The sequence below is a fragment of the Eleginops maclovinus genome, chromosome 8, assembly GCF_036324505.1.
Source record: "Eleginops maclovinus isolate JMC-PN-2008 ecotype Puerto Natales chromosome 8, JC_Emac_rtc_rv5, whole genome shotgun sequence".
NCBI classification, from domain to species: Eukaryota; Metazoa; Chordata; class Actinopteri; order Perciformes; family Eleginopidae; genus Eleginops; species Eleginops maclovinus.
This window is the reverse complement of record NC_086356.1, coordinates 11,083,372-11,110,456: the sequence shown is the minus strand read 5'-3', so window position 1 is coordinate 11,110,456 and position 27,085 is coordinate 11,083,372. Positions and strand designations below refer to the sequence as shown.

The following is a 27,085-nucleotide window of genomic DNA, read 5'->3' as shown; positions in this document are numbered from 1 at the left end:
TAATGTGCATTGGAGCTTTATATTTTCTGGAGGTTTTCTGTAAAAATAACTTGAAGGTTTTTACATTGAATAACAGTTATTGTCATCATTTTGTGTAGTAACTAAGTTAATGTATTAGTGTGGGCTCAGGATACTCTGGTATCTACTTGTCATCCTGCGTGAATGACGTTTTTTCTGTGGGAAAGATTGCGCGGCGTGTTTTCGTCTCTCCTGAGTCCTGACAGACCAATGTGGCTCACCGTAACTTTATCTCGGACACAAATAAGGGAGGAATAAAATAATACACAATATAATCAGGAGAAGCAACACACTCTTTGCTTCAAAATGAGTGACGACACAGACTCCCCTCCTGAGAGGGAGATGAAGGTAAACTGATGTCAATAAATAGTGTTGACAAGTTAGCATTGTTGAGCTAATGTTTGTTCGCATTTCCAATGCTTCTGGGTAGCTTAGCTGGTTGGCTAGCTGTTCGTCTTTGGGTTTTCTGTTTAAACCAGGAACATATGGACAAACAGATTGGTCACTAATACAGGAATAACAGTTAGATGTGTTGGTTTAAAAGTGTGGCATGAGGAAGCTGTTACAGCAACTTTTATCTTCTTAGTTTGTAGCCAGGTATTATCCTAGTACGCTAGCTATTAGCACATTTGCTAGCTACGTCATATAACATTATGCTCATTTAGTGTTCAGTGTTTTTTGTGTGAATAAACAACTTTATGTGAAATAAATAAAGTAAATACTCGTCACGTTTGATACATGTTTGCGCTAATGGTATAAACGCAGTCGAAATGTAGCATAGTTAGCTAATGGGACAGACTGCACAGCTAGTCGGCTATCAACAGAGATTTTACTTTCATTTTGAGGCTTTATTTTAATTACCGATTAAACAAACTTGTCAAATTGAACGTATCAGATACCTGTTTCAATGGATAGCTTAACAATTCATGTTACTCGCAGTAAAATAAATGTTATAATATTCAGTTTTCTTCTACATACTGTATGTCTTCAAACATGGTTACCGTGTATATTTGTTTTTGTCCCTAGGAAGACAGTTTAGTTTGCAGATATTCAAATGGACCACATACAGTTTGTTCACCAATCATAACTGCTTACCCTGGAGTTATAAGCAGTGCTTGTGTTTCTTTCTTTTTTTCAGGATTTTCAGTTTCGACAAATGAAAAAAACAAGAGTCTTTCAGCCCACTGAAGATTTGCCGAAAGAAAGAACTAGTCTGCTTACCATCTCAAACAAATTTGGTTTAACTTTTGTCGGGCTCGGCAGAACATTCAAAGTTTACCAAACTCAAGTCATCCTGGGGGCTGATAAATTTGATGGCAACCCCAACGATATAGGTAGGTATATGACTTTAGAAATTTGGATTTGAATATTCATCCTGTTGGTTTTGCACAACATTTGGATGCCATTACCTGTTGCCAACAATTAATCTTTACCCTGTTTTCTGTCTATGTTTTTTTCCATTGCTTTTCCTAGTCGAGGGGACAGCAGTTCTGGCAGAAATGACTGTGGACCTGTCCCTGCACCACTTGGCTCTCAGTTGTGATGAACTAACTTTGTCAGTGTGTGGTATTTCTGAGGCGGGAGGGTTGTCCTTCACCTTCTACGATGTCCGCACCTTCATGAACAAGGTGACTATTTTGATCTTACTTTGACTCTTTTAATGTATTTATTAAGACATTGTATTTGAATATGGTATAGTAGTGTTTGCATACCAAAAATAGCTCAAATGGTGCAAGGTTTGCTATTAACTGACATTGTTATATCCAGTCTGACCAGTAGCATGTGCCCTTAACATGAAGAAAACCCTAACATGCAGCAAACATGTTGGTTTAAATAATCATTTATAATTAGTTTTACAGTTCACAATAAAGTCTCCGGATAATGCCTTTAATTTGTCTACGTTGACCTTTAGAAATACACAGTTTGTAATCCTTCCCAGCAGATATACATAGTCTGCATGCAACGGTTTCATTATATTCGTACATAATGAAATAATTGCATGGAATTTTTGCCAATTTTATTATTAACTATTTTCAGGTAAATGTAGTGTTACTCAATTATTTAATGCCCCAGTATTTGGCAGATTTACATTTTTATATTTATTTTTCACTTTCCAGGCAAGATCACAGAAGCTACCCTTTGCCTCCCTGCTGCCTGCAGTACCCCCTGGCTGTTTAGTGCAAGACCTGAAGTGGAATCCCGTACAGCCGTCAATGCTCGCCGTCTGTCTGTCTGACGGCTGTATGATGATCTTGGATGTTACTGACGGTGTCAAATTGCAGGCCCAGCTTCCTGCTTCAAATGGCATCACATGTAGTGAGTGACACTCTGCGCACAAGTTGAGTTTACTTGTCCTCCATATATTTATTGTGGCTCAATTTGAGATAATGTTCTTTGTCTCTCAAAGTTGGCTGGAGTCCAAAAGGAAAACAAGTTGCTGCAGGAAAAATGAATTCTGAAGTCAGTCAATATACACCTGTAAGTAATCCTTATTCCTCATAATTAAAACTAAATCTCCTAGAGCTGCAGCATCCGAGTGACAGAAGGAATAACTGAACTGAATTTCTTTTTAAAGACACTAGAGGAAAAAAGAAAAATCCCATGTCCCAACTTCTACACTTCTGACGACCCTGTCAAAGGTAAGATATATCCTGTATTGGAGACGGACAGCTGTGTGTTATGCACATTAACTGAGCTGGATTATTAATTAAATGCTTTATTTATTTGACATCAATATATTCAATGTTGTCGTTTAGTTTTACTTGTATAACTGTATCTGAACCCTTTCTACGGCTAATGCTTCTCTTTCCTGTCGTCTCTCACAGTCCTCGATGTGCAGTGGCTGAAAACCTTTGTGTTTGCTGTGGTCTATGCTGCTGCAGACGGGTCCCTTGAGACCCCTCCTGAGATAGTATTGATCTCCCTTCCTGTGAGTACACCCTACAACCACACTGAATTCACCTTCACCCAGTTGGATTATTTACAGGTTGCACCCCTTCAATCTCCTTTGCTTCTCACTCATCGCCTCAGTAGATACATTGGACCATATCTTTTTTTTTAATTCACATGAGCTTTTCGTGTTCAGTCAAACATTTTTTCTCCACGTGACCACAACAACAAGGTGAAGAAACGTGAAGCATTAGAAGCTTTGCCAGATTATTCAATTCAAAGGGGCTTTATTGGCATGAACGTTAAAAGAAACAAAGTTGGCCAAGCATCAAAATACAAAATAATTATGTCAGCTTTAGAGGCCATGTGCTTTGTGGTGTGAACAGATTGTAGTGGCTCTGTAGTTGCATAGAGGCTCCTACTGCAGCTCCTTGTGCCTCCTGTTGTATTGTTATTTCACTAGGATGCGTCTTTAAACCGACAACTAAAACAGACCGTGTAAAACATTATCTTTGGTTTCATAGAGCTGCACATCATACCACACATTCTCCATATCCGCTGTTCAACAGATTATGACTTTCTAAATTGCAGTTGGATGTCAATGGGCATTGTTTGCTTCTCAGTTAACAGACATGTTTTTCTTGTAAAATGGAAAAAGCAGCTAGCAGTTGTTTCAGTGGTTGAATCCTGTTCATGTACCTCAAGAAGCTGTTTAACGTTGGATTTCTTTCTGTGTGTTTTTGTAGAAGAAGGATGAGAGGACGGAGATAAAGTATCTGAACTTCAGTGACACGGTGTACGGCAGCTGCACCGGGCGACAACACCACTTCTTTCTTAGCCATGTGGAGGACTGGTGAGTTTGATTTACATGCATTGATTTTGAAGGATTCCCCCAAAGCAAGATAAGAAGTTTGATTTATTTCAATATCATGAAAAATGGGCGTCATATTTGCTTTTTGTTTCTTTTATTCAGGGACCTCCTGTTTGCAGCATCGGCGGCCTCCATTGAAGTCAGTGTCATAGCCGCCAGACAAGAGGACAAGGTATTAAATGGCGTGAAAACCTAAAGATATAATAGAAATCATACATTTAAATTATACACTGTTTTGAATAAAGGTAGAAAGGAAAGGTGTCTGTCTCTATGATGGATTTCCATTGTCATTAGAGAAGTAAAATCTGATATTTGTATAGTTTTGATAGAAAAACATGACATAATGTGGTGAGAAAGTATCAAGGAGAGTTGCATAACTTTTCTAATAAGATCTTTTCTCTCAGAAGAACACTATTTTATTAAATAATTCAAGCTACCAGAGCTTCCTCCATCCGCAGTGAACAAACCTAATGCCATAAATCAAACTAGCCCATTCGAGGACCGTGAATGTGCGTAAACACATTTTCCATTACTGGATCAGGTTTCCACTGAAATGTTATCTTGTTTCTTTATCGTTTTAAATGCACTTAATTTGACTGTTTGTTGTCCTTTTAGAACTGGGAGCTTTGGATCCTGGAAGATGCGAGTAGAGCTGAGCTTCCAGTGACGGACAAGAATGAAGACACGCTGCCTCTCGGCCTAGCGATAGACTTCACCAGCCAGCAGGAGATCTTCATCAGTGAGTGAATTCTCTCTTCAGCTGTCTGAGCAGATTTAAACGTCTACACAAAACAACTACACTTACCCCAATAAGTGATGGTCAATTAACATCAATTTTGGATGTCTGTTTAAGCATTTTAGTGTTCAATTTAAAGAATGTTGCTAATTTCTATTGGACTTTCATAGTTTAAAAAAAAGTTGATTTCATTCAATTCAAATAATCTAAATTAAATTTTCAGAATTGTACTTTATCACAATATACTGATCACTACATCATTATAAAATAATAAATACTATGTGTTTTTTGTATACTGCTTTTATTTTGCCAATGTTATTAGTTTTTGCACATCTTTGAAGTGCAAAAAATGCCCTGGGTTTAAAAGAAAATAGTGAAGAGACAGAATTAATTTTTAATTAATCAGGTTTATTACCAGGTATGTTTACACATACACGGAATTTGCTTTGGTGTCTGGTGGTGCGAACATAAACAGCTGCAATAGTAGTAGGTAAAACATCTAAAGGTAAGAAAAATAAGTATTTTTAGGAAACTATTAAGCGTTAAAAAAGAAAATAGTAAAGACAAGTATTTACACCAAATTGTAATAAACAAAGCTGAATATATTGAAATATTTGCACTCTATCTTCCCTATAATCTTGTTTTATGAACATGTATGCTTAGATTATGTCCTACCGTAGCAGGTAAGGCATAGGATTTCACTGCGTGTTTTCTAAGATTCCTACAAACGTAAGATTTCTGTGATATTAAATGAGTTTTTAGGCATGTTTTAAGTATTGAGTCAGTCTGTTTCCTATTAATATTAACAGTTGGAGTTATCTCCTGAGCGGCATTGTCCTAGCTTGTGGTTAACACTCCCCTAATGATCAGAGGAAGCTGAAAAGAGCCGGGTTCCGATGTGCATACAGCATCCACTGCAGTGCTCTATTGCAGCATGTGTCAGGAATAGTGATAAGCTACCGTCTCAGCACACTGTTTTATCTCAAATGGCCCAGTCTGGCAGACATTCACGTAGAGCTGCTGGTGCTGTCTAGTCACATCTCTCTATGCTCACTCAAAGAACTCCCTCCCAGCGAGGGAAAAAAACCTGCAATTTGGGCCACATTGTAGTCTGATCAAAACCTTTTATCTGAAGTGAGAGCACATTAGATATGGAAAGCAAAGGGAGAGTAATGACAGTTATGTGGAGAAGAAATGCAGTCATTAAAACGGCCCAGACAACCTAGAAGACCACAACAAACAACAAAGCCCAGACAATCCTGTTGCAGAATGCTGATGAGCTTAACCGAGTGCCGCTCCCTTCTTGTCCCTCGCTCCTTATCTTTCAACTATAGTTTCATAAATGAGATTAAACTGCACATTAGAGGCTGTATCTTTGTCCTTGTCGCCTGCATTTTGTGCTTATTCTGTCCACAACTTAGTATCCCTCTCTCTTGTGAAACGTAATAACTATGTTTGAATATACAAATGCATGTTTGTGTATAGAGTTTATGTAAAGAATAATACTCAATACATTGAAAGGCTTATTACTTTGAACAAAGCAGACATGCTGTGGGTGGAATGAATATACATTAGATGCAAAATATAGGATAATAGCCAGGGATATGAGTCAGTGGCAATTAATCAAACGCTGAAACTCAGAAAGAACAGCTGCTGCTGTCATCTGCCGGTGACAGTGAAAGTTATACGTGAGGAATAGTGTCAGATATGAGACAGCTGTGGAGAGAACAGAGAGGACAAACTGCTCATTGTACTTTTGGATGTATCTGAAATGACTTGTGTCAACTCTGACTAATTCATCTTTATTTTGGGGTGTGAGTACTGAACACTGTTTTATTTTTTTTAAACCACTGGGGGGCAGAGTTAGCCACGGTCAATGAGATGAGCACAGCAGTAACATGCAGTCTTTGCGCTCAAATGCTGTCGACACTTTCATGATGATTAAAGTGTCAAACTGCATTTTGCCCTCATGGACATAGCAAGCATAGTGAGCAAACAACACCTCCTGTTTGTCATTTCCCTTGTGCAGAGGTGTGAGCTAGAGCTGAAATGTATTACCAAACTCTGTTGCACATGTTTTGGCTCTCAATTATTAGACTCTATACACAATGTGAAGATAGATATAGATTCCTCCTGACTCTCTGATCTGTGGAAGGTAACAAGTGAGGCTTTTACTGCTCATCGTGTAGACTACAGTGTTTCTCCATCTGATTATCCCTCTCCCCTCTCAAAGCCGATGAGAAAACCTTGCCTCCTGCGCCCACTATGCTGATGCTGTCCACAGAGGGACTGCTCTGTCCATTTGCTCTGCTCAACCTCAATCCTGGCGTCAAGCAGCTGGTCGCACCCCCCTCCGCCCTCGCCTTGGATGGGGAGAGACCGCCCATGCCAGGTGAGACAACCAGTCAACAGATGTTTTTAGAATAAGATATTGGAGAGACTGCTGCCATTATTCATAAGCACACATTGCAATGGTATGTGAAGTCTTCTAATGTGGTGATACCAGAGTGTATTTCCTTTACTGGTGGGATGCTCTCATGCTGCTGACACGCATCATCAGACATGTCACCCATTCCTTTCTAAAGGAGAGTTGTAAGTCTGGAATTTGGTTACACAACTTGGTTAAACAGCTCGAGAGATTTCAATCAAACAAACAAGATATATGAAAAGGAACAAGACTTTTATTCTGCTTATCTGATTTTAAACTAAAGTACATGTATACCTTTTGATCATTTTATTGCAGATAACTTAACGTTTGAGTATGAGAGGAGAAAGGAAGTCATTTTTGCTAATTACAGTATTATGTTTGTCGTTTATTACACACAAACTTTCGTTTTGTTTTATAAATGTTTTTTACTTTATATTAAAGGAGACCTGTTGATTTGCTAATACAGGGATCTGTCTGACTTCTATGAAGCTAGAAAAACATTGTTCTTTACCGAGCAGAACACTTCAACAAACTCTCTTAAACGAAATAACCCTGAACTTGTTCTTTCTAATGCTTCTAGATTCAGCCTCCTTTGCTTGTAAACACTTTGGATGAAGTTAATATGAAATGAAAGCAAATTCATTTTCTCTTCCCAGGTTCTGTGGCTGCCCAACCTCCCAAAGTTGCTGCCTCCATCCCATCTGCCCCAGCGACATTCCCAAACCTGGGTTTTCCCCCAGCTGCTGCTTCCACTCCTCTGGCCCCGGCTCCCTCTGCTGCTCCGTTTAGCGTCGCTCCTGTAGTTCCCGTGTCGTCAGCATCGTCCAGCTTCGTTTTCTCGGTCCCGACCACATGCGCCGCCTCTGCTCCTCCAGCTTTCTCCCTGGCGACAACTGCATCTTTTGGCTCGGGATCCTTCAACTTCTCCTTTGCCAAACCTCCCTCAGACACTCCCTCAGCACCTTCAGCGTTTTCTTTCGCTCCGCCCATCAAACCAGCAGCGGTGGCAGCTCCACTTCCAACTCCCACACCCCAGAGCATTGCTGCTGCCTCTCTACCAACAGTGAAGCTGAATCTGGCTGATAGGTAACACATTATATTTGATAATTCTATTCTGACTAAGACACACCCACACTAACCACATATGCTTTTTCTTTCCCTAGGTTTACAGCATTGGAGTCACCAGCACCACCCTCACAGCCTTTCTCCTTCAATCCCTCACTGCCCAAAACAGTGACCCCCATTAGCAGTAGTTTGACCGCCCCTCCACCCTCAGCCGCTAAGCCACCAGCTGTAATGGGTAAGGAAGTCCCGCCTCAGTTCCTTTTGTTTTCATCCTTTGAATAAGTGTGTTATTTAATATAAGTGTACAGGCCTGGTTTGTGATATTAATATTTTTCTCAGCTCCAATGCGTCCGGTTCAAATCAGCACGCCCCCGTCAGTCGTTCAGAAGCCGGCTCCTGCTCCTGCTCCTGCTGCACAGGGACGCCTCCAAACACCACAGGTCTGTTCATCTCAGACCTCTTTTCAATAGTGGTTTATATTTTGCTCTAAATATATAAATATATCCAGCATAGAGGCATGTTAACTTTATCATCAAGGTACATGTTTTTTGTGCAGAGAATTAAAGTTGAATAGATAAATATTATGAAAAATCTCCGTGTGCTGAAACGGTGTATAATGTAGGTTGAAGACCACTGTTGTCTTTAAAGTTTTAAAAAGAAGCAATCGTTACACTGCTATGGATAAAGTTTGCCCACAATGGTTGTTGAGATGGGTCAGGACAGTAACAAGAAAACTGTCAAATTAGTCACAATATACCTCCCTGTATCAAGAAACAATAGATCCCCAGCGGAAGAACATCATTTAGTCCTAACAGGATTTACGCCAAGGTAATTTATATAGTAATCATCGAGTCCTCTAGAGTAAAGGATATAAAATGGTAAAATACTGTATATATAATAGTAATATAACAATGAGTATACTGGTTAGCTGTTAAACAGTAAACAGATGATAATCATAGCTCAACAATCACAAAACCTTGACGGTAATACAGCGACAGTGGTCGCAGTAACAGATCTGAGAAATTGTAGCAATGTCGGTTAAACTGCCACGAAACTGCTGGTAGCGGTTGCCACTAGCAACAGCCTGTTCAATCTGAAATCAACTGTTGGTGGCAGAAGAAAGGTGTAACTATCACATTACAGAAATGCTTGCTAATTTCAGTTTTTGCTAGAACTAACTTTCTGTGTTTCTATGTTTCTTTTTTTCACTGACTTTTTTATGTATTTTAATCTTTTCTCAAAAGCAGGCAGCTGTTAGTATCAAGACTTTGGAGAAGCAGCTACAGCAAAAGAAAGACTCCGATCCAATCATGGCTGGCATATTTGAAGAGGTGAGTCTGATCAAACGGTACACGAGGGATGACAATGCACCACTTTCTTTTGGGTAGCTTGAAAGCCTCATGGCGCAAACTACAGTGGGGCAAAAAAGTACCAATTGTGCAAGTTCTCCCATTTAAAAAGATGAGAGAGGCCTGTAATTTTCATCATAGGTATACCTCAACTATGAGAGACAAAATGAGAAAAAAAATCCAGGAAATCACATTGTAGGATTTGTAATGAATTAATTGGTAAATTCCTCTGTAAAATAAGTATTTGGTCACCTACAAACAAGCAAGATTTCTGGCTCTCACAGACCTGTAACTTCTTCTTTAAGAGGCTCCTCTGTCCTCCACTCGTTACCTGTATTAATGGCACCTTTTTGAACTCGTTATCAGTATAAAAGACACCTGTCCACAACCTCAAACAGTCATACTCCAAACTCCACTATGGCCAAGACCAAAGAGCTGTCAAAGGAGACCAGAGACAAAATTGTAGACCTGCACCAGTCTGGGAAAACTGAATCTGCAATAGGTAAGCAGCTTGGTGTGAAGAAATCAACTGTGGGAGCAATTATTAGAAAATGGAAGACATACAAGACCACTGCTAATCTCCCTCGATCTGGGGCTCCACGCAAGATCTCACCCCGTGGGGTCAAAATGATCACAAGAACGGTGAGCAAAAATCCCAGAACCACACGGGGGGACCTAGTGAATGACCTGCAGAGAGCTGGGACCAAAGTAACAGAGGCTACCATCAGTAACACACTACGCCGCCAGGGACTTAATCATGCAGTTCCAGACGTGTCCCCCTGCTTATGCCAGTACATGTCCAGGCCCGTCTGAAGTTTGCTAGAGGGCATTTGGATGATCCAGAAGAGGATTGGGAGAATGTCATATGGTCAGATGAAACCAAAATAGAACTTTTTGGTAAAAACTCAACTCGTCGTGTTTGGAGGAGAAAGAATGCAGAGTTGCATCCAAAGAACACCATACCTACTGTGAAGCATGGGGGTGGAAACATCATGCTTTGGGGCTGTTTTTCTGCAAAGGGACCAGGACGACTGATCCGTGTAAAGGAAAGAATGAATGGGGCCATGTATCGTGAGATTTTGAGTGAAAACCTCCTTCCATCAGCAAGGGCACTGAAGATGAAGCGTGGCTGGGTCTTTCAGCATGACAATGATCCCAAACACACCGCCAGGGAAACGAAGGAGTGGCTTCGTAAGAAGCATTTCAAGGTCCTGGAGTGGCCTAGCCAGTCTCCACATCTCAACCCCATAGAAAATCTTTGGAGGGAGTTGAAAGTCCGTGTTGCCCAGCGACAGCCCCAAAACATCACTGCTTTAGAGGAGATCTGCATGGAGGAATGGGCCAAAAATACCAGCAACAGTGTGTGGAAACCTTGTGAAGACTTACAGAAAACGTTTGACCTCTGTCATTGCCAACAAAGGGTATATAACAAAGTATTGAGATGAACTTTTGTTATTGACCAAATACTTATTTTCCACAATCATTTGAAAATAAATTCATTAAAATCCTACAATGTGATTTTCTGGATTTTCTTTCTCATTTTGTCTCTCATAGTTGAGGTATACCTATGATGAAAATTACAGGCCTCTCTCATCTTTTTAAATGGGAGAACTTGCACAATTGGTGGCTGACTAAATACTTTTTTGCCCCACTGTATATGGGAGGAAATAGTAGCATAATGCTAGTTGCATACTGCTAGCTAACTCAACTACACTTAATGACAAAACCAATGTCCGCTTGAAGATATGACGTGTTCAGATTGAACTGTAAAAGAGGTAATGAAGTCAATATATCTGGAATTTTATCAATGTTTTTTTTAATAACGATGCAAACTGTACCATGCTTATATTTCATTCTCGGTTGTGGTCACGATTGAGATAGCATTTCATGAATATCAAGTTTTGGAAAGAGTCCTCTTATTTTATTGTAACCAAGCATGTCTTTGTCTTGTCATCAGATCGCACACTTCCAGAAGGAGTTGGATGATCTTAAGGCGCGAAGCTCTAAAGCTGACTTCAAGGTCGGCACAAATGATGAGATGAAGGAGTTGAGGAAGGAGTCAGAGGACCTCCATATTTTCACCCTCGAGATCAAGGAGACTACAGAGGTAAGGAAAACCAAATCATGGTGCTGGGCAACCCCAAGTAGTTCATCAAGTACATAATTACTTTTTATAGTCTAACTTTTACATTTAGTTAAAGTAGGGTCGTACATCATGGCAATCCTCTTCTAATCTGTTTTTCTCTTTTATTGACAGTCTCTCCATGGGGACATTGGTACGCTGAAGACCACCTTACTGGAGGGCTTTGCTGGGGCAGAAGAGGCAAAGACCCAGAGTGAGCTGAGCAGAGACAGAAATTACAGACAGCTGCTTTACAAAAAACCTCTGGACCCCCGCAGCGAGGATCAACTCAAGGTGAAATATTTAAATACTGTTCATGTATCTTCAACACCTTCCCACTCGCAGCCTTTAATCCATTGTATTCCTCATGTAGGAGATACGCAGGCTGTACCAGTACATCATGTTCGCTGTGGAGGATGTCAATGATGTTTTGGATGTGGAATGGGAGAAACACCTGGAGAAAAAGAAGAAGCAGAAGTAAGAAGCTTTTTGAAAATGTAATACTACAAAGATTTGGTGTATAATTTGCTAAATAAAATGATGATCTCCACAGACACATGGTCGTGCCAGGGCGCGAGGGTCTGTTCACTACGCTGGCCAACAACCTGTACATCATCAACCAGCAGAAAAACAGACTGGACCAGCTGGTCAAGCAGCTCACTTCTCTGCGCCTCTACAACAAGACGACCGCTCCCACAATAAGCCACAGTGCTGCTGCAGAAACGGCTGCTGGGTAAGAGTAATGTTAAAATAGCTGGCATAAATTAGTTTTATGTTTTGAGTTTGTTGTGAGAGAGAACACTGTGGAGTACTTTTAATATTTGTTTTCATAACTTGATACAAAAAGCTAATTCTTCTGAAAGTGTTTGTAACTTCAACATGTTGTGTATGTGTTTTTACGACAGTTTGGAAAGCGAGATTGAGAATTTAAGGGATTCCCTCCTGAAAGCCAAGCTGGGCACCAACCCTCCCATGCCAAAACCCAAGTCTCCAGGTATCAATGTTTATATATTCTAAGAATGCCCAATACCCAATTTCTTAATTACAACATGTACTGACTGTAAATGTTTCTCCCGCAGTCAAGATATCCCCAGTGAAACAGTCCCAGCTGCGTAACTTCCTCTCAAAGGGGCAGATGCCTCCTGTCCGCTCAACTGCACCAGGTACACATTATACTCAAATGTTTGTTTTTGTAAATGTGGAATACCAACAAGAAAGGTGTGGTTGCCTGAAAACTTACAAATGTAATTAAGGTTTACAAAAATGGGAAGGAATACGAATACTTGTCAGTCAAAGAAAAGGGAATAATGTTCACTTTAATATAGATAAATAGATAGAATTACTTAATTGATCCCAATTTGGGATTTTTTTGTTGTTGTTGCAGCAGCATAAAAACAAGGCAATCTAGTTACAATAAAATAGCATTTAAAAAGAAAGTAAAAAATGTACAGAAAATATTAACAAAAACATGATTAATGGTAGTATGGTGGAGTTTTCCATTAATGTAAATAAACAACTGGCTAACCTGTTAAGTAAAGTATGTCCAGTGCATTAAAACTAAAAAATAAATGAAAATAAGAGACATTTTTTATTCAATTCCTATCAGATGTGCAAAAACCAGCATTTGTGAAGCTTCATGGTTTCGATGACATTCATGATGAGATGTTGACGTGATTACCGTGTATAAAATATTAGCATAATGCAGCTATAGCAGTTTTTCCCGGTCTAAATGTTCTTCATCTCTTCTCTTCCAGCCAACCTGTCTCGCTCTGCCTTCCTGTCCCCTAAATACTACGAGGACTTGGACGATGTGAGCTCTACCTCCTCCCTCTCTCAATCCCTGGAGCCCCACCCGGCTGACTTGGAGCTGGAGGAAGAGGAGCTACAGTTGGCACCCCTTCCCCTTTCTATCCACCTTCCAGCCTTGTCCACCCCCCGCCATCCCACAGTTGTGAGGACCCCCTCGATCCAGCCAGGCTTCGGGGCCATCCAGTCCACCCCATTGACAAAAATTCACTCGGTACCAGGTTTGGGCTTTGGACTCAGCCCTATTGCCAGCCCTGGTGAGTAGATCTACTACCTGTGCGCTCAGGCATTAGAAATAATGCGATGGCTGCTTTGAGATTTCACATGTAACACAGACCCTGTTTATAAATGTGTCTTGTGTGATAAGCTTACAAGTGGACAGAGCTATACAAGATGTAGCGGCTAAAACCCATCACTCATACCTCTTGCCGCAGCGCTCTGCAACATATATGACCACATATCTTTTGTAGTTTAATGGAGGAATTTTCAGGAAAGTATCTTGTCAAATCCAATGAGCTTCCCTTTTTCTCATCTCTGGTCTCTCAAGTTGCATAAGATATTTTATGAGTAGTTATAGTAGAAGTCAAACCCCTTTTTTTTGGATTGAATAGACTCGGTCTGTATTGTTGTGAATGCTGCATGGGAAGCACTATGCTGCCTCCCACCGGTTAAAAACAAAAGTGCATTTTGTCCAAATAGAGCGGAGAATTGAGATCTAATCACAATTTGTCACTAGAGTTGAATCCAATGCCGGGTGTGAACTGAGGGTGTTGTTATTGGAGACCTAAAGAATCAGTTTAACGTCCACTGTAAACAGTCAGAGAATGCAGCTTCTCAAAACTAGTAGACTCGCTTTCATAAATGTGGCTCTCTGTGTTGATATTTCAGTTCCCAGCAATAAGATTAACCTGAGCGGGGCTGACAGCACTGCTCTGGCCACAAAGACGGTAAAACACGGAGCCCCCCCGACCGACAGGAACGTCACCATCCCAGCCCAGCAGGCTGCAGCCACTGCTGCCCTACGCAGGCAGATGGCCAATCAGAAGCCAGGTAGGAGGAACATGCTACAGTCATCAGCTGCAATTGAAAATAATTCTTTATTGGTCTGTTTTCTAAATGTAAAAAGAAAATGCAAGTTGTAATTGTGCACAAGAAGCTATTTGTAAAACATGTTATTGCCACCGTTACTCACCAGGGGGAGACACACACTGCCAGAACAAACCTTTGATCCTGCTTTACTTCCCAGCACATCTGAGAATAACTTGTAAACTGTTTTTCAGTTTCATTCAAACCGGGCTTAAGTCACCACGGAAACCTAACATGTACTAAGGAACACCTCTGAGGTGTTGTATTTTCAATATAGTATGTTTTTGTCTTCCAGCTGTTGTCAGTGCGTCCTTGACCGAGTCCACCCTGAAGACTGTGCCTCAGGTGGTCAACGTCCAGGAGCTCAAGGACAAAGGGCCTCCCATGCCAGTTTCCATCAGGTGAAAACAATAAAATGATATGAATTAGTATTTCAGATTTAGTTGGGGTTATGCCATGAGATTTAATTAAGTAAGTGACAGTTAGTTTCTGGTGTTCTTTAAAGCTTCAAAGTTGTAATGCTATTTCATTTCATTTGGAATAATGCCTTTTTGCTATAGATTAAGGCCATAAGGATTTTGCAATTTCTTATTTTACTCAATTTAATGTTAATAAAGTACTTTTTAAACATTATTTATAAGGATCTGTCACACCTATATATTTCCCGTCTAATAATTAACATGCTATATAAAATATATGGCATCAAATCATGCAATCAAATGGATTTATTTGTGATTCAGTGAGTAGACGCTCTCTGTCAATGCGAGTCCTCGAGGGTCCGGTGTTTGTTTAGAGTGCGTCTCCCTGGCCCCGATTTATCAGGTCACTGACTCCACCTAATCTTAGCCAGTGCACACAGCGAGCAGAGGCCAGCAGTCTTATATTGTAGAGCTAGGGCTGGTGAAAAAAAGAAAAGGTCAGATGAAAGTCAATGCTGACTATAACCCTATGGTTTTCAGATTAGCGGAAGAAATATATCCAGAACAGAACAGTGTGAACACGGTCTAAATGTCTCTCTTCATTATCCTCCTCACCTCGCTCTCTTCCGCTCTTTATTCATTCCATGATTCACAGTCTCTTGTTCAGCCCCTTCTAGTCTATTGCACTTCACTCTTTCTGCTTCACTGGGCTATGCTCCACTTTTTTTGCTTGATATTTCACAGGCCATCCCTCCTTGAGGCCTTTTTTTTCAAATAAAGCCTGCTCACAATAACAAACAAGCAAAGCAGGGCATTGTGGGAGTAAGATCACAATGAAACTGGGTCTCAATTTTGTACTAAAATAGCTTTTTATCTGATGGTACCAAAATATTTTAGACCTATTTCTTTAAATGATGGCCAGCTTGATGTTTTTTTCTCTTGCCTAAACAAAATTATTAAAAAATATGTGTTGCCAAGAATAAACAATTCTTCGTAGTGACCATGTCGTTGAAATGTACACTGATCAGTTAATGAATGTTCCAACGGAGATAATAGACTGTACCATTACACTTGTTTCATGTGGGGAAAAAGCCCTAACACTTTTCTCCTTCCGGTCTCTTCCCCAGCTCATCAGCAGCAGACTCAGCAGCTTCGGTCTTTGCGATTCACCAGGCCAAACGAGTGAGTACAATACCTATCCATCCCTCCCCAAGCTTTCCTTTCTCTTATCATATATTCATACAATCAAACAGCTATATCACTATGATAAAGATATCCTTACAGAATGAATGAAACTTTGATGAAGCATATGAAAACGATGTCAGTTGGAAATATCCATGTTAAACTGAATAGTCCAGACACCCGTACATGTCTTATCTTCATTATGACTTATCCATTTACATGCCGTTACTTAAATACACAAACATTACATTCAGTATTTGAGTCTCTCTCCGTGCAATTTAAAAGAACATTCAACCTGCGAGATTTCACAGCTGGCTGACGGGTTTGCATGTCAAGACAGACCATAAACAGCACTGGTGAGAAATGTCCCAGCTCCCTGCCATGTTGATGTTACAAATCGCAGTGAGGTGGCAGGGGAACTCCTTGGACAAACCCCGGTCACTGTTCAGGCTCAAGTTCAACTGACTGGGAATGACCCACACGCTCCGGCCTATAGAGCCCTTTGTATGTTTACACATAACGGTATAAAATGTTGTTCTGCATTACGGTTTTGCGGAATTATGCTTAAACATCCAATGCATTTCCTGTCTGTGCAGAATCCTACCCAAGGTTTCCAGAAGATGTCCAGTGAAAATACAAGCACCCCCCAGTCCAGCTTTGTGTTCGGTAAGCAATGCCTAGTCATCATGTATAGTATACACACGTTTTTTTCATAATTATTGCCCGGATTTGTCTTTAATAAATGCATAACACTATAAAGAACCCTTCTTTATAATTATTGAAAATCTGCACATTTTTTATATAGTTTGCAATTTTAATTTACTTTACAAAATGTTGTCTTTCAGGTCAACCAACCAAAACAGAGGCTCCAGCGGCTCCTGCTGGCACTGCCGAGCAAAGCTCCAGCAAAGGCTTCTCCTTCGCCTCAGGGTGGGTCACCTGATGCAGACGAAAGAAAAATTCAGAAATATAAAACGCCTACTATTTGTTAACTGAGTATACAAAAAGTAGGCGTTTTTTTTTTATATTTATGAACATATAAGAGTCTCTTATATGTTCATAAATGTATTTATTGTTTAGACAAAGTGAATTGATTACAAATATTATTAATCTCAAAAACATTTTGAATATTATCAAAGCCCCCTCTCTTTCCTCCTCCTGTCCTGCTAGCTTGTGGTTTGAAGTAGCCACATCAACTTTTCCATTAGTGTGTTGTTAATTATAATGTCTCCCTCTGCCCCTGACTAGTAATCCGTGGGAGTGATCATTATGATAAAACAATGTTCCCTTAAGTTACACCGCAGAAGAAGAAAACCGCATACTTCATTATTTCTACAATGGGAAGTTCAATATTCACTCATTAACCCCTAACCCTAACCTGGAAATACACACACGCATTTCTGGAGAGGTGTCAGTGCTATCATGGGCTGCCATACTTCAGGGCTGAGGTGGTAAACTGGGTCCTGTTTTTTCTGGTCTATCCGGGACTCGAACCCCGTCACCCTCCAGTTCCGGAACCAGGATGCTCTTACTGTTGGTTCATCCAGTCTCACATTTGTTTTGCAGGTCCACAGGCTTCAGTTTTTCTTCTGTTACCCCAGCAGCTGGAGGGTCACAAGGTAAAAAAAACAATACAGTAACTATGGTATCAGATCGTTGAGAGGATGATGTCACACATCCAACGTCTTTTGTTTCTGTCTCTCCAGCGAAGGATGCTAATAAATTTGCCTTTACCCCGAAGTCCACCTCCCCTGCTCTCGGCACTGCCTCTCCCACCTTGCCTATAAACACGTCAGGAGACAAACCGGCCCAAAGGATAGAGCCACAGCCCCTGAAAACGATCGGTGGGGAGACTCTGGGCATCTTCTCTGGACTTCGCGTGGGCCACGGAGAGGAGGCCAAAGAGGCGTCCGCTAAAGCTGCCAGCTCCTTTAGCTTTGGGGAAGCTGGACTCGGTCTCGGCAAGGGAGTACCGCAGTTCAGCTTCGCTCCGGGTCCACAAAAGCCTGCGGAAGATTCTACGGGAGTGGATCTGTCCAAGGGGGGGGCGTCGGGCAGTCTGTTCAAGCCCCCTGAACCTACCCCCAAGCCAGCCTTCTCCGTCCCTCAGTCCAGTCTGACGGCCTCGGCCTCCCCCACGTCTTTCAGCAGTCTTCTCGCGGCTTCTCCAGACTCTGTAGAGGAACAGAAAGTTTCCCCCCCACCTTCAGAACCCACCCCATCCCCAGCTGTAGAGAGCCCTGGCCCCCCTGCCGCACCTGAGGAGGCAGCTGCCACAGAAACCCCAGCAATTACAGCACCATCACCCACCCCTCCTCTGGTCGCTACATCCCCGACCCCAGACCCCCCCTCCTATACCAGCGCCCCCGCTTATGCAGTCCCACCAGCCACGGCAGCTCCCACAACAGCAGCCCCCCCAGACAGCACCACCACCACCGACACTGCTCCTGTGCCAACCTCTGCTGCCCCCGCCCCTGCTGTAGCCCCCACCCCTGCTGTAGCTCCACCAGCCTACCCGGTACCCAGCTCTGACAAACCCGGCTCCATCTTCACTCAGACGGCCCCCGCCATAACGGACAGCAGTTCCCTCGGAGCGACACTGGTGATCAGCACAGTCGCCGCTGTGGCCCCCACCCCCACCTCCACTGTTAGCACATCTGCCACTCCTAGCACTGTGTTTGGGCAACCTGCGGCCCCTCCAGCCTCTTCAGCCCCGGCCCCCTCAGGTTTCGGCTCCACGGCGTTCGGGGCAGCACCTGCAGCGGGTTTCGGCAGCTCTGTGTTCAGCCAGGTGAGCGGCTTCGGCCAACCTGCCGCCAACACTGAAACACCTGGCGGCTTTTCTTTCGCCCAATCAGCATTTGGTGCGAGTTCTAACAGCGCCACGACCGGCGGGAGTCTCTTCGGCGCCGCGACCCCCACCAACGCCAGTTCCTTCTCCTTCGGCCCGAGCGGCGCCAACACAGCCAGCAGCACCGGCTCAGGCCTGTTCGGACAGACAACAGCACCGGCATTTGGCCAGAGCTCTGGATTTGGGCCGGGGTCTGTGTTCGGGAGTAACACCACCACCTCCTCATCTACTACAGGATTCGGCTTTGGACAGCCCTCAGGCGAGCGTGAGTCGGCACTTTTAGATCTTAATGCTCATTGGTCAAATAGGATTCTTAAAGATTAGAGATGTCCGAACTTCCAGGAAGTTTAAGCTTTGATCCCAATCATGTTGTTTAATGTTTCTAAAACATGGATCTAACAGCCCTGGCTACTATATCGGGCACATTTTAGTGTATTACAAGGTACTCTAGCTACCAGCTAACATTAGTGATATGTATAAAAACTGGAAATCTAAATCCTGAAGTGACACGATCCCTTGGATTCGTTCAAACTATTTCCAAAATGTTTTATTTTGAATGTTTCTTCCACTATATAGGAAATCCTGTGGCTGTATTTTAGGAGAATTACACATTTTTAGGTTTGTAATGTAATTGGCTAGGCACATTTCTTAATTTTGAATTCAGTCAGCTGTAAAAACAAGTTGGGACGTTGTCAAAGTGGTGTTAAATGAACTATGATGATTGCTACACAGCTACAAAAAGTGAAGTTGTGTCTGACAATATTGAAGCCAACAACCTCAGGCGACCCCTTCATTGTATTTTGGGCAGTGGGCCTTAAACTCATTCAGCTGACCAGCCCACACAGTCCACAGTCTGGAGGTGTGGGACTGGCTCTGATATTTTTTTTTTTTTTGCGGGGGGGGGGGGGGGGGGTGCAGCAGTCTGAGTAAGAAGGGGGGCATGAAGGGAGTTGTCCCATTCCCAAAGATTCTCTGAATTCTCAACACAGCGTGGGAATGTCTGTGACTCTGGGACAGCTGATGGAAGTGTATCCGCTCAGCAGTAAAACACAGTTTGTCACATTTTAAGGAGGGGGGGGGCCTCAGAGTTCCCAGAGCTGACTGTTTTACACTGGAGGAAAATAATTAAAATATTCATGGAGTGGTGACAGGAATATTTAGATGGCATCATTGACTGCGGAACATCGAGCAGCGCTTTGTGATCAACGCGTCTTCACTAGAATTGAACGGTACTTGTCGATAGTGATTATCGATCCGTTACTTTAACGGTATTCTTATCGCTACTTTTCTATATTTGTTAAAGGGAATAACTAGACAAATTGGAAACTGAATTAGCATTGCTTTATTTGAATGCCAAATAAATACAAAATATGTGATTATAATATTGTGCTGTACTTGAGTACAATGTTGACGGTCTGCACTTGACTTATTTCAGTTATTTGCTACTTTGTACTTCTACTCTACTAAAATTCAGAGGTAAATTGTGTACTTTTACTCCACTACATTTATTTAATACCTTTAGTTACTTTACAGATTTGGATTAATGATGTGAAATATAAACAATCGATTTTAAATCCTGATTAAAACATTTGAGATTTGAGCAGATTTGTTCCACATCCAAAACAAAGATTGTTAGTTTAAATGAACCCTTCGAGACCAGAGACAGGTGTAGTGTACTTTTTTGTATTTATATGCTAATATTTTTGTACTTTTACTTGAGTAACTTGAGTTGGACACAATTTGCAAGATAACGTTCATGTAGCAATAATATGTATATGAAATATGTTTTATATACTGTATGTTTTACATTTCTCCAGTACCGATAACATTGGAGCTTATTGATACCACGATCTTTAAAAATATATGGGCGTTAAATACCGGGACCCATCCCTAGTGTTGACTGGATTTGTCTTCTCTTTCTTATCACAGCTTTTGGCTCTGCCGCAGGCCCTGTGTTCGGCCAACAAGCTAGCAGCGGAAGTGTATTTGGACAGGTATAATCCACAGATTTGATTAATAGTAACCAATACATTATTATGTCTTAAGATAAAATGTAAAACATCTGGGATCATTGTTAAACCAGCTTTAATTTCCCAGCAGCAGCAGCAGCAGCCATCGTCTGGTGGCACTCTGTTCGGATCGAATTCAGCCAACGCACCAGGCTCAGCCGCTGGAGGAGGATTCTTCTCTGGACTCGGAGGCAAACCCAGCGAAGAAGCTGCCAACAAGAACCCATTCGGGACCGGTGCTTCCCCCGGAGGGTTCGGGCAGCCCGCTCAGACAGGTAGAATCAAAAAGCATATTGCTGATTGAGTGTTACTGGAAGCTAGTTAGTAACGGTACAACACATCCTCACCTTACTATCCGTGAAACACACCTGTATCTGTGAATGTATTTCCTCTGTAGGTGCCCCCTCTCTGTTTGGGAGTAGCAGTGCCAAGTCCTTCAATTTTGGACAGAGCTCCTTCGTTGAGCAGAAGCCCAGCGGGACCTTCACCACTGGGGCAGGGAGTGTCGCAGCGCAGGGATTCGGCTCCTTCTCATCTCCGGCAAAATCAGGTAAAGCTCCTCACATTGCTGCTGTATTCTCTTAACACTGTGGTTGTACAGTCCTTGCTCTCATTCACTCTCCTGAACATTTAAGGCGTGTTCCCATGTGCGGTTCATACGCCCCTTATCGTTCCGATTCATTTTCTTAATTAAAGTTGAGTAGAAGGCCTAACAAATGTAAACAGTTCTGTTATTAGATAATCATTTTCACGCTTACAGAAATGTGTCTGACTGGATCAGTGGTGTTTGGGGTCGGGCTCAGGGGCTCTGCTTTAGTGAGGATCAGTGGTTCAGGGGCGGCTGTGATAGAAGCACCGACACAAAGTCGAGCTTTACACCTCAGCTGACTCTTGACATGCATTCTCCTTTATCACCTGAGCTACAGCAAGAGCCCTTATCTCTCTCCCCCCCCCCCCCCCCAGCAGTGCAGAGAGGGAGGCCGGCATTACCTGCCAGAGTCCTGCTGATGCTGCGACATCTTAACAGCAATTGGGATGCGATGTTATGGGTGAACAAAAAAGTTTAGAGTGCTGCGATTAACAATTATTTTAAATCAAAAAAAGAAAAAGAAATCCATCCCAGTTTTGTTCTTTATTAAATATCTATAAGCGTAAGACTTGCACAAAAAAGTCTTAACGCTTTCATCATTTATGGATTATTATTCATTATTCTGTTAGTCTAGTCGAGTCATGAGGTTCATTTCGCCTATGGTCGTTATGGTTGACTATTTAGAATTAATAAATTGCAAATTAAATTAACTGTTCAGCAAGTTTAAGAAAACTTAGATTTAAGATGTAACTTGAGCTTCTGTCTTTCATTTTATTTTTTTATTTCTGGGTTCAAAAAAGTCTTTGTTGTTTTGGTCAACATCCAAGCTATCCTTTAGCTCCAGCGGGATATGGGTAATACTTGGCTCTGTGATGACCCATCACTGGTGAATGCAGAGGGAATGTAATCCTACATTAGCTCAATCAATTATTTACTGCGGCTTGCTGCTAGCCAGGCTGTAATTTCAGAACGGTGTTTCTCCCATACCACTCCCACCTCTGAGGCTCCGAGCTGGTGTGAATATCCTGTTTTCAACCTGTCAGCGTGCTGTTCCAAAACATGATTTACTGTATACAAATCTGCCTTTATCATGTTGAGACATTTTCTTGTGAGATACAGTAGGGAAACTGTGATTACCAGCATTTGTATATCTATTTACGTGTACATTTGATACCCTTTAGGTAGTGTCGACCCCTCAGAACACATGTGGAATGTATGTAGTTATTTTATATATTCACCCAGGCGTCCAAGCAGAACTATTCAGCCTTGCCAGAAAAGAAACCCCTCCACATGGGTGAAATATCCTATGCTGCATCCTGACCCTATGAAAACATATATTTTCTCTATAGTGCTGAGGCCCGTGTTACTCCCTATATGTTCCACTGCTTTCTATTACCAAACCTTTTTAAGCCCTTATCCATTTTCCCTTCTCCAGGTGGATTCGGCAGTGCTCCGGTGTTTGGGAGTCCCCCTTCCTTTGGGAGTTCCCAAGCTTTTGGCGGTGGAGCATCATTCGGCTCGACCGCTTCCTTCGCCAACCCCATGGTTCCCTCCGCCGGTAAAGTGTTCGGAGAGGGAACAGCAGCCTCCAGCATGGGAGGATTTGGGTAAGAACCTTGATAAACTCTGTGAAAGCTTTGAAGAAAAGGTTTAAAATCACATTTTTTTTATTTGTGTATACAAGTAAGAATAAACATAGAAACTGCCATTGAGAAATAAATGGCCATTTTAATATGGAAAACAGACACACTCTGGCTAATGTGACATTATGTGTAATTTGCATTCAGATGTTTACTTTGAGAATACTGAGTGTCAGAGTCAAAAGGTTTTTTTGCAGCACAGAGGGATGGGGGGGGGCATGCAGGAGCAGGATTTTGCTCGCAGGGTGAAGCAGCTTTTTTTTTGGAGTCAGAACATCTGTTCTCTCTTGCTCTCTCTGTGCCCCGTCACAAAGAACAAGACATCAAATAAATGAAGAGCAGCACTGCTGCGTACCTGATGCACAAACACTGATGCGATGATATGGGTGAAACAAAGTTTTGAGTGCTGCGATTAATCATTTAAATTGAAAAAGAAAAAAAAATCCATCCTAGTTTTTTTGTTATTAAATGTCTAAAAATGTTTAAATGTAAACTTAAAAAAAAAAGGAAATCCCTTAATTATGAAGCTGAAAAAAAACGTTTCTGCCACTTTGCACGAAAATGTCTTAATGCTTAAATCATTTATTGATTATTATTAATTATTCTGTTAACTTAGTCGAGTCATGAGGTTCATTTCTCCTATGGCCGTTATGGTTGATTATTTATAATTGTTTTGCTTTTATTAGGAGTCAGAACATCTGTGCTCTCTCTCTGTATATAATGACATCTGTAATAAGACAAATGAAGAGCAGCGTTCAGCTTGTTAAACGCTGTGTTTGCATTAAAGCGATGGTGTGATAAAATAAACCAAATCGGGCGAGTTTGAAAGCCGTCATGAAACCTTATTCATTTACCGTGGGAGACTGCTTTCACACCGTCACACACACACACGTTTTGTTCTCACTTCACCTGAAAAGACTTAAAAATAAAACTTTTAATTTGACAGAAAAATCTTACCTCAAGCTCCCCTTACTGAAGCAGCAGCAGATCGGACTTATTTAAATTCAAATTGGAATTAAAGGTAATGGAAAAAGGATTATTTTATTTTTGCCTTCCTTCTAATTCCAACTTTGATTCTCCAGATTTATTTTTTTATTTATTTTTTTCCTGCGTTATATTGCTGAGAGCATGCCGCTGCAGCCCTGTGCAGAACAGCTAGATTATTCCCCTCACATAATCTCAGGCTGCCTGCAGATTAAACCCCTCTCTCTCCCCCCCGCCCCCCCGTTTTCCCTATTCTCCCTCTTCTCTCGCTTAGAGTCCATGGGTGGGATTATCGCTTAAACCCCGTCTCTCAATCCTCACTCACTCACACTCACACACACACACACACACACACAATCTGACCTTTTCTGGATGGTAGCATGTTTATTTGGGAAGAGCTAAAAAAAAAGGGAATATAAACTAATCAGTAATTTCTGTCTTTAGCTCCTTTCTTCGTACAAAGAAATTATACATTTAGGCAGGGCTTTAAAAATGAGGCCCAACGATTAGTATTTTCTAGTTCCAGTTGTACCTTTTTGTTGCTCACAGCATCTGTGTCCGCTTCCGTTTTCAGATTTGCCTCGCCTCCCAGCGGCCCGTCCTTTGGGTCCCTAGCCAATCAGAGCGCTCCGTCGTTCGGGGGCCTGGCCCAGCAGAGCCCTGGGTTTGGGACTCAGCCCAGCAGTTTCTCCGGGTTTGGACAGCAGCCACAGGCGGGAGGTGAGACTACTGCTTTAATGGCTCTGCTCTCCCCTTTCCTCTTCCTCCCTCATCCTCTTCAAACATCCCTCCCAGTGCTAAAACATGTTGTACGCAGCACAGTCAGCGCCTCAATGCTCCCAACATCTCCCAGCAACTTTTACCTATTCCGAACACTTACCTTTGTCCCTCTTTTCATCTCATAAGGAGAACATTTGACTTTACGTTTCATTCTGCAGCGACACTCTTTGGCTATTTTAAGAGCCTGCAAAATGCAGGGATACACTATTTATTTGTATTAAAGTAAGGAAATGAAAATGAAATATTTACTGTTTGAAAAAAAAGAACTGGAAAGATGTTCATTTCCTTCTTGTCTCCTTAACTTTTTTAATCAAATATTGTAAATCCCATCATCCACCTGCACCCTTCATATCTTTATCTTTCTGTGCCTTCTCTGTCTCTATCTTTCATAGTGTCTTACATACACAGCACCATAGATTTGTTGGACATGGATGACTCATGCTTTGAAATTAAAATTGCATTGCCTGTTTCCATATTGAACACACTTCTTTGATTGCTACTGTCACCTAATCTATCCCTTTTTTCCTTTTTTCATTCCCTAGCATTCTCCGGACACACAAACACCTTTGGCTCTGCTAACCAGTAAGTTCTTTGTGCGGGAGTAATAAACGGACAGACCCTCATTTCTCTCCTCCCTGTCAGCAGCGTGGTGTGTCTGTAGTGAAGCTCACATTTCTTCAGCAGCGCAATTTCCCACAGAAGCTTTGTGAATGAATTCTCTGTTTCCTTATCTGTTTAGAGTGGGATTCCCTTTGTTGCTATCTCACTGGATTGAATTAGTGAGGGGAGGAAATGAATGATTTTTTAAAGCTGGCTTGAAAAGATGATCCAATAAATAAAGCAATAAACACTGAGCAAATATAACTCAGTCTGACCCCCCGTGGAAAGACCCTGAAACGGGTGCTGCATGGCTGAATGCTTTAGTGGAACTTTCTTACTAATTGCCCCGATGTGATTACATTTTCATTTTGCTGCTGCGTGTCACATGGCGGCCATGTTCCCCGGGGTGTGTTCGGGTGGAATGCACTGAAGTGAAGTGTGCAGGAGTGTGTCGGTGAGCAGGCTTAGCCTCTTGGACGCATTCTCATGTTGTTAATTATCCTCCTCTCTCCGTCGTTTGTACTCATTACTTTGGGACTTCCTCGAAGAGTACATCCTTACGCTTATTGTGATTCTTTGCTAAGCTGGGCTGCTTTATCGGATTGCATTATTCCTTTTTTTCCCTACGGGTTACTTTAACTAATAACTCAACCAAAAAAAAAAAGCATTTTGTAGCACATATTGACAGCCCATCACCGACAAAGAAACAGACAACAGGTTCCAACCTCAATCCATTGTGCACCATATTGAGTCTTAACTACATGAAAATATACCAGAAATGAGGTGTGTGTGTATCTGTACAGCTCTACTGTGTGGTTGTTTATTCCGATACTCTTCTTTTAAGAATCTAATTTGTGTTGTTGTTCCAGCCATTCAATCGTTATTGTCCCTATGCTGAGAGAAATATTGAAAATGCAGTATTTTAATAACCGCACCACAAAACGAAAGGAAAAATGTAAAGCTCTTGTTGTAAATCTAATAATAAAACTACAGCTGGTGGCATTTCAACCATTGAAACTCTTTTTCAATAATCTCTCCCTCTCTGCTTTGTCTGTCATTTCTTCTTCCAGATCAAGTGCTCAAACATTTGCCAGTTGGAGAAGCTAGTTTTATTAAAGCTCCACGTCACTGCTACAGTACTCTCTGCAATCAAGCTCATTGTGCCACATAATGGGTAAAGGGAGAAGAGTGTGTTGCATTTGACTCGAATAAAGTGAATTAAAGGATATTCATGCATTTTCAGGAACACTACCTGTTATGTAAAACAAGCTCACATCCTTCCTCGGAAAATATAGTACATTGTAACTCGCTGGTTTACAGGATTGTCTTTCTTTGCTGTCATAACGAAGGGATTCTGGCATTTTATGTCCAGCATTTTTAAGTGTTTGTGCACTTTTAAACATATACACGTAAGCCTAAACTCACTCAAGCATCTGAACAGTTGACTCTTCCTTTGCATTTTTGGAAATTGTGTTTTCAGCATGGCTAAACAAATTAAAATCAAGTCGTTTCTGTCAGTAAAGTAGCGTTTATTAAAAATGAGAATGGTGGTCTAAGGTGAAACGGTTCTATTTTCATTTTCAAATGATTTTTGCAATAAATCCCCGCTTGATGTATATTTTAAATTAAAAACATGGAAATAAATGACATTTCTCCAATTA

At 41.6% G+C, this 27,085-nt stretch overlaps 1 protein-coding gene across 3 annotated transcripts; it reads left to right on the top strand.

Moving 5' to 3' along the window:
• The first annotated feature begins 212 nt into the window (after positions 1–212).
• On the top strand, positions 213–27,085 carry nup214 (nucleoporin 214). 3 transcript variants are annotated; one of them, XM_063889979.1, is made up of 36 exons: positions 213–366; positions 1,157–1,352; positions 1,492–1,646; positions 2,136–2,334; positions 2,426–2,496; positions 2,594–2,657; positions 2,844–2,947; positions 3,654–3,760; positions 3,881–3,950; positions 4,394–4,517; positions 6,748–6,906; positions 7,599–8,028; positions 8,106–8,242; positions 8,347–8,447; positions 9,255–9,338; positions 11,314–11,463; positions 11,614–11,772; positions 11,852–11,955; positions 12,032–12,211; positions 12,384–12,472; positions 12,558–12,641; positions 13,233–13,541; positions 14,173–14,334; positions 14,666–14,771; positions 15,917–15,971; positions 16,568–16,637; positions 16,817–16,901; positions 17,538–17,590; positions 17,678–19,087; positions 20,752–20,816; positions 20,920–21,106; positions 21,229–21,381; positions 22,856–23,027; positions 24,619–24,764; positions 25,367–25,406; positions 26,495–27,085. In XM_063889979.1, the coding sequence occupies exons 1-36, from the start codon at positions 325–327 to the stop codon at positions 26,529–26,531; spliced, it is 5,859 nt and encodes a 1,952-aa protein (XP_063746049.1). In that variant the 5' UTR covers positions 213–324; the 3' UTR covers positions 26,532–27,085. The 3 variants fall into 3 exon arrangements, with proteins under 3 accessions (XP_063746049.1, XP_063746048.1, XP_063746046.1); XM_063889978.1 differs by having other exon boundaries at positions 9,252–9,338; positions 20,923–21,106; XM_063889976.1 differs by having other exon boundaries at positions 9,252–9,338.